Source organism: Suillus fuscotomentosus, assembly GCF_016647785.1.
Source record: "Suillus fuscotomentosus strain FC203 chromosome Unknown F5891scaffold_258, whole genome shotgun sequence".
NCBI lineage: Eukaryota > Fungi > Basidiomycota > Agaricomycetes > Boletales > Suillaceae > Suillus > Suillus fuscotomentosus.
The window spans coordinates 22,365-36,984 of record NW_024539770.1 but is presented as its reverse complement, the minus strand read 5'-3'; the positions used below and the strand labels follow the sequence as shown (position 1 = coordinate 36,984).

The window sequence follows — 14,620 nt, the reverse complement described above, 5'->3', positions numbered from 1 at the left end:
GGACTTCGAAAACTATGCCTGTCATTCGACCACCACGTCCTCGTCGTTCTGCACGCCTCAAGTGTTTGCAGCCCAAATCTATGGACTACAACCAAGGACCCGTCACCCGTGGCCGAGGAAAATCTCGGAGTACTCGAGGTAACGATCATGCTGCCCAGGCACCCAAGCTCGTCGTGCAGTGGCAGGCGGACCCCTCTCGCACCCAGAGGGTTATCGAGTACCTCCGCAACCATCCAGCAGACTGCCGAGTTCTGTTCTTTTCGGACGGGAAACAATCGCATACCGAGGGTGATCGCCCATCGGGCAAGGATAAACTCTCGGTTTGCTCTGTCGTCGCCCGCCATGTTTTCCAGGCTGATCCTAACTATGCGGCGCAATACGCTGAGGTGCCGGATAAGTTTCGCGACTCGACCAACAATCATATCATGAGGTACGATTTTTCGTATCGATTCACATGTGTACTAACATTCCCTCCAGTCTCAAAAAAAGGTTTCGTGAATGTCACGACAAATTAAACTCGACGGGTGCCGGCGTCATGCCAAACGACGTCGCTCAAAATCTGCACGGTATGTTTTTTATATTTATATTTAATCAGATTAAACTAATAAAAATTACAGCGCAAGTACTACATACGTTCCCGTGGTATGACGAGCTCCTCTCCATCATGGGGACAAACCCTGCTCTATCCGTCAAGACCGTCTCATCACGCCCTGGAACTGATCACGCTGCTAACTTCTTCGCTCTCACCCAAGGTGCCCAGACCTCTGGTCAGGCGCCCTTCGTCCCTGCGCCCTCTGGCCAGGCGTCCTTTGGCTCTGCGCCCTCTGGCCAGGCGCCCTTCAACTCTGCGCCCTCTGGCCAGGCGCCCTTTGGCTCTGCGCCATCTGGCCAAGCGCCCTTTGGCTCTGCGCCCTCTGGCCAGGCGCCCTTTGGCTCTGCGCCATCTGGCCAAGCGCCCTTTGGCTCTGCGCCCTCTGGCCAGGCGCCCTTTGGCTCTGCGCCATCTGGCCAAGCGCCCTTTGGCTCTGCGCCCTCTGGCCAGGCGCCCTTTGGCTCTGCGCCCTCTGGCCAGGCGCCCTTTGGCTCTGCGCCCTCTGGCCAGGCGCCCTTTGGCTCTGCGCCCTCTGGCCAGGCGCCCTTTGGCTCTGTGCCCTCTGGCCAGGCGCCCTTTGGCTCTGCGCCTTCTGGCCAGGCGCCCTTTGGCTCTGTGCCCTCTGGCCAGGCGCCCTTTGGCTCTGCGCCCTCTGCGCCCTCTGTTCAGGCGCCCTTTACTGTCCCCCCCTTCGCTTCCTCCTCCTCGCCATCCGGGTACCATCCCTCCCATCCCGGCATCATCGCTCGCTCTCACCCTCCCGCGCCTGCCCCCTCCGAGTCCGATACGTATTGTGACAACAATTACGTCGGCGACGGATACGACGAGGACATGGACATGGACCTTCGCTTCGACGACGTGCCACAGCCGCAGCCTCCCGTAACGTCAAATTACTGGGAAGAGGAGGGTGACGTCACCATCTTGAACAGCCCCCCCAAGCCCAGAGCCTCCAAACGTCGGGCACGTCAGTCTGCATCCCCCTCATCATCTCGTTCCCCCTCGCCCAAGTCATCATCATTCGTCCTTCCCCCGAAATCGCAGACCTCCCTCCACGATAGTCGCGCTGCCTTCGGCAAGCGCGTGTCGAGGACAAGCCGGACCAGCGCCAACTCGCCAAAACCCTCGTCCAGCGGCTCCTCGCTGTCGAAAACGACGATGTCGGCACCTGCCTCCACCTCCCAGACGTCACAACTCCCATCCTCCAAGGGGAAAGGGAGGCAGGTGAAACGGGTGCGGTCGGATCTTCAAGGCGACCTGAACCGGCTCAACGACGAGATCGGAAGCGTCCAGTCGGACCGGATCACTCGGGGCGAGCTCAAGAACGAGCGTTACATGGCGAAGTACAACCTCGCCCGTCAGGTAAATGAGCACAAGTTTTTGCGCGAGGAGCGTGTACACTGCGACAAGGAAGCTGTCGCCACTCATCAGCGCTCCCAGGAAGCGAAGGATACGGAGATTCGCCTCCGCGAAGCGGAGGCGAAGATGCATGCTGCGCTGGCACATGCGCATGCTGAGGAGGCAAGAGCGCTTCAGCTGAAGATTGAGTACCAACGTTTGATGAGCGGTTCTAACTCTTGAGGGTGTTGTTGTAGTCTTACTGTTGTCCTTTTGCATCACATATCTCATGCTGTCCTTCATACTACATATGTTGTTATGTTAACCATTAGTCCTGTTCATGTTATGTTGATAGTTCATGTACTACCAGTTTTCAATGGACCATGATGGTGTTTCCTCTTGGCTTTGAAGGTGTGATGCTTGACATATGTTTTCTTGGATAAGTAATGTTTGATAACCTGAGGAGATGTTAGATGGTACATATAACTAGTACACTTGCTAGGATAAGCACCACAATATTAAGCAAGTGAAGAGACTGACCATCACAGTGCTCTAGGTTTATTAGCTTTCTTTGCAACGCAAAGAAAGCTGATTTCAAACCTAAGCAGCTGTGATGGTCAGTCTCTTCACTTGCTTAATATTGTGGTGCTTATCCTAGCAAGTGTACTAGTTATATGTACCATCTAACATCTCCTCAGGTTATCAAACATTACTTATCCAAGAAAACATATGTCAAGCATCACACCTTCAGAGCCAAGAAAACATATTCAAGTGGAAATTTGTAACTACAACTGCTATCCCTGTCTACGTTGTGCCTTTGAGTGAGGGCTGTCAAACAAGAGATCCATCAACCTCTCACGACGAGCATGACCTGGAGTCCCTTCATATAACCTATCACCTACTTGGTCATTACCATCTGGTCCTTCAGCTGCCTCTTGAGACATAAAGTTTCTAGCCTCTTGACAAGACCACTTGACTGATCCCTGGTCCTCTGTCAGAGCATGTTCTTCTTCAAACCGTATGATCATGTTGTGTAGGATCAGACAACACTGAATCCAATGGACTGCTGTCCGTAAGTCATCTGCTGAATTGATATTCTGTCGGAGATCTCGAAGAGATTGAAACCGCCCTTTCAATGCAGCAAATGCATGCTCCACTCGTACACGGACCTAGATAAATCAAATTTAAATCAGAAAAAAATGGAAAAATAAAGGGACAAACTGTAGAAAGGTGATAATTGAATGTCCTCTGATTTGCTGTCAGCCGTCCATTGCGGGGCTTCTTGAAAGGGGCAATGCACCAGGTGTCCAGTGGATAAGCACTGTCTGCCCAGACCCAGTGGCCAGCTGGAAGAAGTGTGTCATGTTCTTGATAGATACGAGTAGATCTGAATGCGTATGCATCATGGATGCTTCCAGGGTGACCAAGAGAATAATCAACTATGAGAAGATTGTGGGGCATAATGACTGCCTTGAATTTATTTTAATTTTAAACCATGAAATTAAAAAAAAAAAAACATACCTGACAGCCCAGGGAATATTTGGATTTCCTGTCATAAAAAGACTGGTGATAAAATCCAGGTGTCTCATACAGGTCAATTGATGTCCCATCAACAGCTAGGACTCCATTCTGCCACTCAGGGCAAGTGGTCACCCGTGCAGTATATTGCCGAGCAAGCTCAAAGTCCTGTGAATCAGGTGGGGGAAAACCCATGAAGGCATCATGCTGGTCAAGCAGTGCAACCATTATACGATTGGTGCAGTTAACCACAGACCCAACACTAATACCAGCCCATTCAGATACATCCTGGAGAGTGGCAGAATTACCATAGTGGCCGACACGGTTGAGAAAAATAGCAAGTTGAATAGAGATAGGAAGCTGGAGGTTGTTGGAATTGTTATGAAAAATGGGGTGGCCAGAAATGAGATTGAGGATGTCATCGAAAATTTCGGGGTCGACACGTAGTTTACGACGAAATAGATGAGGGCGATGTTCCCCAAAATGGACAAGGAGGTGCAGCTGTGAGGCTCGTGGGATAGGCTCACTGGGTCTATGGAGCACACGTGCCCTCTCTACCTCATCCCGAAGACTTGCAATGGAATCTTGAAGACGGTCGTAGTGAGCAGTGGTATGGTTGATGTCATCATCAGATGAGTCATCAGAGAAAGAGTCGGAGGAAGAACTGGAGAAGCCAGATAAAACTGGAGAAAGAGGAGATGGAGGGGTTAACATGATGCTCATGAAAAGGTCAAGGTCTGAGTCACGGGTAAGATCGAAAGAGTCGAGACTCGAGGCAGAGTCTGTAGTAGACTCGTCGTCCTCCAGAAGATGTTGGTATCGGGCTGTGGCTACTGCAAGTGCAGATACATCGATGTCATGCAGCATTTGTGCACGCTTTGACTGACGAGGCATGTTGGGAATCAGGGGATCAAAACTCCTGTCTATCCCTGGCATATGTGACGCACTTTGCGGCGGAGTTTGAAAATTTCGGCAAATTCCGGTGTTTCAGCTTGCTGTGCTCATGTACCTCGTGATCATCACACCCCCTCACTCAGCACTCAACGACGCTCGCGCGCAGCCCACCTCCCTCAGCGAACCGCCAAGGGCTTCTAACATGCTAGGTACGTACAAACTCCTTCTCAACCGTCCTCCGAAACTCCTTCTCAAACGCCCTCAGCGTCTCCAGGCGTTTCACGCTGCCTACCTCCCTAACCGAGCCTCCAAGCGCTTCTATCGCGCCAGGTACTCCCTCCGAAACTCCTTCTCAACCGCCCTCCCAAACTCCTTCTCAACCGCCGCCCTCCGAAACTCCTTCTCAAACACCCTCCGAAACTCCTTCTCAAACACCCTCCGAAACTCCTTCTCAACCGCCGCCCTCCGAAACTCCTTCTCAAACGCCCTCCGCGTCTCCAGGCGTTTCACGCTGCCCTACTCCCTCACCGAACCCCTAAGCGCTTCCAACACGCCAAGCACTCCCTCACGCAGCACTCAACTCGCGCGCAGCGCACCTCCTCACAGAACCGCCAAGCGCTTCTATCACGCCAGGCACTCCCTCCGAAACTCCTCAAACACCTTCCGCGTCTTCGGGCGTCTCATACCACCTTGTGCCATCCTCCTCCAGTTGACGAGGATCGTTCCAATTTTATTGATGCACGCAGCAGTAGATTTTTTACTTTACAGCACGTACCCTCACTGTTACATGTAGATATCGACTTAGTATTTTTTTTCTTGAAATCTTATCTACTTTGCCTATGCTACTTTCGTTTCACTAAGTGTCGTTTGAATGTCCGACATCGTGCCGATGCATATGCCGAGTCTTACTGCTCGAGTTTTGTCCATCTCTAACCGAGAGTTAGCGACATTTAGCGACTTTAGCGACGATTAGCGACGATTAGCGACGTTTAAATTTTTACTCTGAGTACCTCTAGTGTCGCGAGAAAAATGTTACTAAGAAATCGTACTAATATCATGATTAGCTCATTTGGAGATCATCAACACGTCAGTTTTGGGTCATCAGTCGGATGTAATCCCACTTGTAAGGATGATATCTCGAGCTGCACGTCTATTGGATGTAAGCCTCACGAATTTACGACGTATTCACGATATATTCATAATAACTGCGCATGAAAACACTCATAAAATATTCGCAACGGTCAAAGACTCAAAGTACACGTGCCAGGATTCAGCTGGGCAAGTCAAAACAACAAGTCACATTAACCAAAGTATCAAATAACAATATTGTCAAGTTGAACCACAGCGCCAGTAAATCTACACTATATAACGCGACAAGTTAAACACGATGAAATATTTATTCTGAACCAACTGATACCAAAGGGTCGGGGTGAAAAAGCATCGCGTGAGCACAGAACTCGGTCCATATGTGATCTAGTAAGTTTTCCCCAATTTGATCTCCACCCAAATTGTCAGCGTCAAGCCAATGTTCAATGAACTGTCCCTCGAGGGGAATCCTTGGGTCCCACATTGGCCACTGGCCGCGTGGAAAATCTGGGCAAGCACCTACAAAGGCCAGCCAGAACGCATCACGGCCCCATGTCCAATGCTGCGACGCTGCCGGTATGGTGACCAGCCAATGCTGAATCTTCTCTGACAGCTGCAACCAATGAAAGGAATCCACGGGATTGAATTTCGACGGCAACGGGAGGAACGGTATGGGTATATCGACATCGACATTGTTGTAAGATAGTTCGTGTCCCTTTTCGCTCGAATCAAGGGCCTAGAATTTTTAGATTGATCCCGACATGAGAAAGTTGCCCACTTACATCGTCAAAAGTCGAGGAACATTCGGAATAGGGATATCCGTCCAAAGTGAGAGCTTCCACGACAGGAGTCATATATGGTCTATACTCCTCTGCGATTGAAACTGATATTTGGATTGGCTAAAAAGGTTTATCAGGAATTATTTCGAAGGGGAAGGAAGGAGAAGTACAACGACACCGCGAATAAGGTGTCTCGGAAGATCACCTGAAAAACATATTCCGATGCACAAAGGTTGCAACGACACATCTTCTGTATTCCGCGTGCGGATCGGTGGGTAGAACGTTGAAGTTTGAACTGTGTAGGATGGTGCAGTATTAGTACAGGTGGTTGGAAAATGGCACTGATCCATATTATCGACAATTTGCAGGTTGATTGGTCGTTGAGCGTTGAGTGAATGTTGAACGTTTGGTGACCGTCACAACTGTGACTCGAAGCAGACACGTGATCAATTGGACTTATCATTTTGGCGAGTCTCGACCAGCAGCCAGCGCTGTCAATATCAATATGGGTGAATCACAACTTGTTGATGGGACAGGTGAGTACTTTTAAGAGTCATTGAGTTATTAAAAATTCTTGTATTTATAGTTTTACAATACTGTAATCCAGCGCGGACTTCTGTCGTCTGCACAGTCTGCCCTCAGCTCAAGGGTAAATTGCGGACGATGATGCGCAGACATATCCAAAGTCACTGCAACACTGCCGTGCATATCCGACACCTATTAATGAAGCGTTCTGGGAGAATATCGGTGTCCAAAAACCCCTTCCCTCCAGAATCTCGACGACCCACACAGACGACCGACTGTGAATCCGATATTGACTCGGACGCCTCTGACATGGTTGCTGACTGTCACGACGACGCTTACAACAAACCGACAACATCTATCTCTGCACCTGTCGAAGAAGAAATGCCGCTGTCTACGCTGTGGGACATTGCATTAGACCACCATGTATACGAGATCGGTGGTGGGCGAGAGCTTTTCAACGAACTTGAAGCTTCACTACTCGAGGGCGATAAGATCATCGCAACGCCCATAGCTGCTCTCGAAGACGAGATTGGAATGCAAGATGACGATTATTTTGGCATTGAACTACTGGGTAAGTTTTTAGCATTACTGTGTTCATTCGTGCTATTGACGCAATCATAGACGAAATTCCTGTGGATTCTAGTACGAAGACAAAGGCAAATATGAAAGTTAATCCGGGCGACGCCTACTATCCTTGGTTGTCGAAGGCGGTAAGTGTATATTCTGACAGGATTCGAGGATGCTCATTGTGCTTCCAAAGCACTTCTTGACTGTGTTATTGTTTAGCTCTGCACGACTACCATTTTCGGATGTGCAGAAGAAAGCCGTACTCAGCTGGGCCAAGGAGCTGGGTGCCCATGATGTCCCGTCTCTCAAGGCTGTCAAGGAGTCAAACGAGCACATCTGTGAACTTGTCGGCAATCCAATGCGGAAAGTAACTTCAGCGTCCGGCAACGTTTTTTACATCAACGATATTTGGCATGCAATTGCAAAGGTAAACTACAAGCGCTCAGACTATCCTATGCTAACCATGTCATTTAGGACTACGCGAATCCACTCACCCGCTTTTCCATGCAAGATTATCCAGAGGATGGAGGAGATGGAATGTCGCAGGTTTTCAATGGACAGAAGATGCTGCTAGAACTGCCGTCACCTCCGGCGGCTCGTGTGGACGGCAAAATATATTTCATCAACGAACTTCTGCAGGAATGCTCAGGAGGCTTTTTTGTCCCAGAACGCTTCTTCACTGCCTCGTATGCACCAGTGAATGGCAGGGACTCACAGGATTCGTGCCAGGAGAACAAAACATATGCTATGGGCCGTGCGGTACAATACACAGACGTATGTACTAACTCTGTCTCGTAGATATCATGACAGATACTGACAGGTTGAATAGGCCGGTTTCATCGTCAGTGATGAACAAGAGATCGTTCCGGTTTCAAACTTCAGACATTCCTTTGAGGATCTCGTGGACAAGCTTGCATGCGGGGTTACCAGTAAGTACATGTTTGAGCTACAGGCGACTCTACTTAGCATAATCCTAGTGTCATCTGAAAAATACCTGAAGCTCACACCACATCCTCTACGCGAAAAGTCAAAGGGCCGGATGGTCTATTCAGTCCCTCTCATTATATTCATGGACGACGTTTCCGGAAATGTTTCAAAGCAGTGGAATAAACATCACGCGATTTACATGTCGAATGCTAACCTACCACGTGAGATGCTGGAGAAAGAGTTTTGTGTTCGATTCGTAACATCATCACCACACGCTGCGCCGATGGAATTGATGCATGCGATGAAGGAGTCTATCAGGTGCGTTCTATGCTTCTATGCTGCCCACATTTAGTCAACTCAAGCATTGATTAGCGCAGCCGCAGACTCAGGAATCTTTGCGTGGGACTGCAAATTTGACGAGGAGGTCATGCTCGTTCCTGAAGGTTTATTTCTTGCGGGGGACAATCCAATGCAGGCCGAGGAATGCAGCCACGCAGGGCTGAATTGTAATTACTTTTGCAGGACTTGTCATGTTGGCGGGACAAAGGAATACAAAGAGTCTGAGGCTGGATATGTTAGTCTTTTTACGGTGTGTTATTCAATATGAACACTATAGATTGATCTTAAGAGTGAGACAGGAAGGAACACCCCGAACACCCGAAGAAACGACATCACAGGTCCTCAAGCAGTTCGAGACCGCATTATGTTCAGGAGCCACAGGGAAGGTTGTGGCCGCCGTATCAACCACTGGAATCCGGGACTCTACTTCATCTTCCATCATCAATACGCTTGTTGAAATGGGCAAGAAGCTACGAAAACGAGATGTAGGACAGCCAGCATTACCGGAATCTGAAGTTCGTGCAAAGCTGGAGGAAGAGCTTTTGGATATATTGCAAGGTAGGACACACCGGGATGCAATCAATCCCCTTCTAGGGATGAATAGTGAGCGTTCTCAGATTTTGATGCGGGTTGTTGAATTCACACTGGTACATAGATATAAATGTTCACATGGATACTCCTACTGAGATCCTTCACACGGTTCTACTCGGCGTTGTGAAATACTTTTGGGGACAGACTGCGTTTGTGCTCGAGAAAGCTAAACTACTCACTCGTTTTCAGACACGTCTCGACTCACTGGATAGAGATGGCCTGAATGCGCCGTCCCTGAATGCCGACTACATTTGCCACTATAAAGGAGGCTTAATCGGAAAGCACTTCAAGAGTCTCGCGCAAGTTATGCCGTTTGTTGTCTACGATCTCGTTCCGAAAAGTGTTCTTGATGGATGGACCTTAATTGGAGAGTTAGTCGTTCTCATTTGGCATACGAAAATCGACAACACCGAACACTACTTGGCAAAGCTAGCTCGAACGATAAGCGATTTTCTCAATGTGACTGTGCAGTGCGCACCCAGTATCTTGATCAGCAAACCGAAATTCCATTTTTTAGTTCACCTCCCAGCTTACATTCGACGTTTTGGACCTGCTATTATTTTTTCGACTGAGCGTTATGAGTCGTTTAATCATGTATTCCGTCTTACATGCATTTACAACAATCGACGAGCTCCAAGTCGCGACACGTGCATGACATTTGTTCGCAACGACACTGCCAAGCACATCGCTACTGGCGGTTATTGGTATGACACCCATACAGAACGATGGGTTCATGGTGGCCCACAGGTTCTCACCTACCTTGAACACCATCCTGAACAAGCTCGTCTGCTTGGAATTCCTGACCAAAAACTAGCTGATCCAGGTATGGCAAATCCTGCAATTCATTCACAGACTGACAGTGCTATGATAGGCACAGGGAGAATTATAGTGACTGACCAGTCTAAGCACGAAGCCGTTCTGTGGCAAGCGACGCGCTGCACAGACATATTCAAGAAGAACGGTCTCAAAAGTCCTTCTTCTTCCGAGTACTACCAGGGAACTTCGGTAGTGACTAGTGAGCATGAAACTTCGCAATTGGGTGGGCATGTCATATTTCGAGACGCGCTTGAGAAGGTGCGTCTTTCCCCACTATGTCACTTCTAGTTTACTTACTATCAAACAGACTCGTATTGGACGCATCCGTGAGATATTAATTGCAACAGCGCCTGGGCACTCTGTCGCATTTGTTGCTCTTCAGACATTTTCCTTCATGCCTGCACGCCACCCTTTGCTCCATCTGCCATGTCTCCTCCTCACTGACGAGGAACTCATTGTGTCAGGAACGGTGAGCCTTACTACGTCTTATTTTTGTTGCATTCAATTCAAGTCGCATTTTAGGATATCATATGTATCGCCAATGTTCAGCACAATTGTCTCGATGCAAAATGCACAGAGTTAACTACCAAGCATCTGTGGCAAGAGCGGACCCAAACTGACCGAACAGCAAGTGTCGTGAAACACCAAATATCGCCACAGTATCTCCTTAACATGTTCTCCATCCATAACTACCAGCATCTCTGTTCTCTTCTCCCGGAATCCCTCTCCGAGACACCATTGCGCGTTTCAGATCCTGGAGCTGTCCGAAGAGCTGCTGTGAGACAAATGCAGGGAAAGAGGCTGGCGAAAAAGCTCGGAGGCGAGGCAGTGAGCGTGCCCCAAGATGACGATGGTGTCCGTCCTGCGTTTGATTGCGCAGCTAAGAAACAGCCCAAGACCACATCCAGGAAGCAAGTGAAGTCTACGAATTCGACGAAGCAGCAGCAGCCTGTCGAGGCATCCATGTCAAATGCCCCAGATATTCTGCACCGCCCCCTTCAACCGCATCCTCATTTTCATCAACCTGCCGCTCAGCAATACACTGCACATCTCCCCAATCCCCCTCAAGCACCTGGTCATTCAAGTTCATCATTCCCTCAATCCTCAGTACACCAATGGCGTCTCCCGCCGCCAGGGTTTGCGCCACCCCCAGAAATGTCTCATTGGGCATCTCAGGTGCCTTCCTTTTCAATATCTTCCGGCCATAGTCAGTTTTCATCTCTAACCCACCCTGCTCCACCCATTCAAGTACCCGTGCATAATCCCCTGTATTCTACAGCCTTCGAAGCTAACTCACATCAGTTACATCCTTATCATTTCCCCCAACCTTATGACACTTCTCGTCAATATTTTCACCCCTAGTGATTTTTAATATCATTTTTGATTTGATGACATGGTCAGTCGCACATTGCACACCTTTGGTTAAGTTCGAAGTCAACATGTCTAACAAACCCCGAGTGGATGGGTCAGCCCCGACCCGTGGAATCCTCCAGGTATCCCCGAAGCTCACCCAAGCTGCCGACGAGGACATGATATACTTTCAATACGAAGGTAAGCTTCACTCTTACTACAATGACACAGCGGTTTAACTGATCTATCTCTACCTTCGAAGTCAACATGTCTAACAAACCCCGAGTGGATGGGTCAGCCCCGACCCGCGGAATCCTCCAGGTATCCCCGAAGAAGCTCACCCAAGCTGCCGACGAGGACATGATATACTTTCAATACGAAGGTAAGCTTCACTCTTACTACAATGACACAGCGGTCTAACTGATCTATCTCTACCTTCGAAGTCAACATGTCTAACAAACCCCGAGTGGATGGGTCAGCCCCGACCCGCGGAATCCTCCAGGTATCCCTGAAGAAGCTCACGGCAGATCCAATAGATATTGAGCTTTCTGCTCACTGTCGAATTGTAGTGGTTTGCAAGCATTTATTGACAGAAAACAGACCAAGCAGACTCCTCAGGTCCTGACAGCGATTAATGTCCCGCAGCTAATCATCCGCCAGGCACCAATCTGTGCGTCACGCTTTTATCAGTAGTAGGAATGCACATTTTTAATAGCATAATCCAGATCATCGCTCGACTCTGAGTACTTGAATTGTGGCTGAACTTAGCTCATGTGCATGGGAAGTTTTGTTGGAAATGTTGAAGCGCAACTTGAACGTGTTCACCGGGTGTTCACTGAGAACTCAAGGAAGGACCTCCCAAGATGATGCTCAATCGCTTTCCACTTCGCTCAACATCTGGGGGCTCCCAGAGAGCAAATAGCATCGGTCCTGGACCACGAGTGCAGGGCTTGGCCCCACCCCGGGATGGTAGACATCGTGCTCGCTCACTGCTTGGGTCTGACGCGGGACTCTCGACCCACTCTGCTCCTGTTGTTCGCAGGCAGCCTACCAGCTCAGGCTCTCAATCACAGTCTTTGAATCCTCTTCCAGATGCCTCAATTGTTCTGACCGGTCCTTCACGCCCAGGTTCTCCAAGTGGATCGTCTGATCTCAATGCGCCTATTAGCGCAGGCGTTCGGCGTCGGAGGGATTCCAGCACCAATGCAGCCTGTCTCACTCCAAGACGCACCAAGCGACTCAAAACATATGCACAACAGCTTGCTACTGAACGTGGAATACCTTTGAAGAAGTTGCTGGCATTTATCGAGGTACGATCTATTCTACCTTCCTTTATTATTTTGATTAAGTTTCATCTTAATTTCACCAAGAATGGTGATTTGTTCGTCATGCTTCTAGAATTAAGGGCTGGTCAGCTTGAACGAGAAGAAGGGATCGAAATAAATACTTTACAAGAACTCGAGAAACTACTGACTTCTAAGGATTTCGAGGTGCGACTGATTGATTGTTCTCATCTATTCCATAACTGACTATTTGCAGAGTGCACTGAAGAGCCGCCTTACCGCATGTATGCTATCTCCAAACCTGACTGCTTATATCACTGATACGCATCAACATGTGATGGTAGTTCGGATTTACTTCTTATTGCCTTAAATGCTCATTGTTCATACCGCAGGAGTTTATCCAAGCGCACAATGATCTTTTCAAGATCGCTGAGGGACTCTTTGAAGACGCTGAGTTGCGCTCACAACTCGGCAGATTGGTCACACGGCTTTTGTCAACCATCCGTGGCCAAATCAAAAGCACAGTACGTATTTTCTCAATGAATGAAGATAGAAAGTGTTCACAGCGATCATTCTATCCGCAGCTTACCAGGTCAGTCAGCAAGAGATTGAGTATCATGGATGCCCTCAAACCGCTTATACATAGTGGCATGGAGGTTGACTCCTCGCATTGGACTAGATTTGCATTTTTGGTGGGTTTCTTCAGGCATCCAGATTGTTTTTACTGAATTTGAGACAGCGCCGTTGTCTTCGCATCTTCCTGATTGGTGTTTGTGATCATGAAAAGCTCACCCTCAAGGAAGCCTTCTCCCCCTACCTCATCCCCTCGCTCCATCAAGATCTTGTAGAGCATATTGAGAAAACGCTCAATGTTGATATGGTTCAGTTGGCGGATGAATTTTCGGAGTATCACCCAGGCCAGGGATCTGCGGATCAAGAAGAACGCTCTGGTGCCTATGAAAGCCTCAACGATCCTACCAGCCATGATGCGAGCTCCACCGCAGCGGCAGTCACCAACAATCTGGTTGACGAAGAGGACCGCCAGGCTGATCCAACTGCAATCGAAGGTCCCTTTACAGATGCGGATGCGAATGAAATCCCTGACGAGTCTTTTGGTACTCCTGATTGTGCGACATCTGGCTTTGGACTCGACGGTGGCTTCAAAAAATGGAACAAACAAAAATTTTGGAACTATGTTGATGCAATGCTGGAGCAGCTTCGCAAAAGTGCGCGTGAGCAATCAGGAGGTCAGACTGCTGGGTATGAAGATGTGTACCGCAAGTACGTGATATCTCTGTACACCGTTTATTCACCTTACTGACTAATGAATAGGGCAATGGTCGAGTTTCTCCAGCTCGACCTGCAGGAGTTCCCTGGTCGCCGCAAGGCTCTATCTCTTGTGAAAGGTTCACAGCCTGTATGGCAGGAAACAATTCAGAAAAAGTTGTTATGGTAAAGTTTGTGCGCTCATTCATTCGTAGTCCTCATTTAATTATAATCAATTAATCATTATATAAATTGTCTACTTTCGTTGAATGCATGGTGTCTCGTCGTGTTTTGTATACGAGTCTGAGTACCACCGTGGTGCATTACTGGCCGATCACCGAGAGAGATATCCGCCATGTATAGCGGATGTATCATGACATTCGTCATTCATACCTACTTGGACATGCTGCCTCAGATATGCAGGTGAAAACATAATCTGTATGTCTCAATCAATACACCTCATTTACATCTGCGGGCGACCATTAAACTGACAATTTCCATAGATACGAACATCTTATCTTAGGACAGATATCACCTAAATAATTAATTTATATCCTACAGAAGTCGCACAGAGACCGGGCAATCAAATATTTTTGAACATAATCGCATATATATTTATGATTTACGTGGTATGTCGCGCGAAAACCCTATGGATGATGCGTGTGAGATATTGGATATATAATTTCTATTTTTGACACCAGATTTACAAAATGGTGGGTTTGCCGTGTACTGTGCGACAGATGCGATTCGAA

General features: G+C 48.4%; 3 protein-coding genes across 3 annotated transcripts; 2 read left to right on the top strand and 1 right to left on the bottom strand.

The window, feature by feature from the left end:
- Window positions 1–5,735: 5,735 nt before the first annotated feature.
- Window positions 5,736–6,554, bottom strand: F5891DRAFT_1132461 (uncharacterized protein; the record flags this gene model as incomplete). Its single annotated transcript, XM_041364739.1, has 4 exons — window positions 5,736–5,812; window positions 5,843–6,140; window positions 6,208–6,324; window positions 6,375–6,554. The coding sequence occupies 4 exons, from the start codon at window positions 6,552–6,554 to the stop codon at window positions 5,736–5,738; spliced, it is 672 nt and encodes a 223-aa protein (XP_041216629.1).
- An 837-nt stretch (window positions 6,555–7,391) lies between these two features.
- F5891DRAFT_968257 (uncharacterized protein) lies at window positions 7,392–10,767 on the top strand (the record flags this gene model as incomplete). The annotated part of the gene is made up of 10 exons (XM_041376298.1): window positions 7,392–7,439; window positions 7,490–7,723; window positions 7,771–8,070; window positions 8,126–8,225; window positions 8,274–8,541; window positions 8,596–8,812; window positions 8,862–9,165; window positions 9,218–10,227; window positions 10,277–10,438; window positions 10,492–10,767. Coding segments are annotated over 10 exons (2,919 nt in total), but the record flags the coding sequence as incomplete, so codon positions are not given.
- A 2,571-nt stretch (window positions 10,768–13,338) lies between these two features.
- On the top strand, window positions 13,339–14,058 carry F5891DRAFT_968242 (uncharacterized protein; the record flags this gene model as incomplete). Its single annotated transcript, XM_041376295.1, has 2 exons — window positions 13,339–13,883; window positions 13,935–14,058. Coding segments are annotated over 2 exons (669 nt in total), but the record flags the coding sequence as incomplete, so codon positions are not given.
- Between the last annotated feature and the right edge of the window lie 562 nt (window positions 14,059–14,620).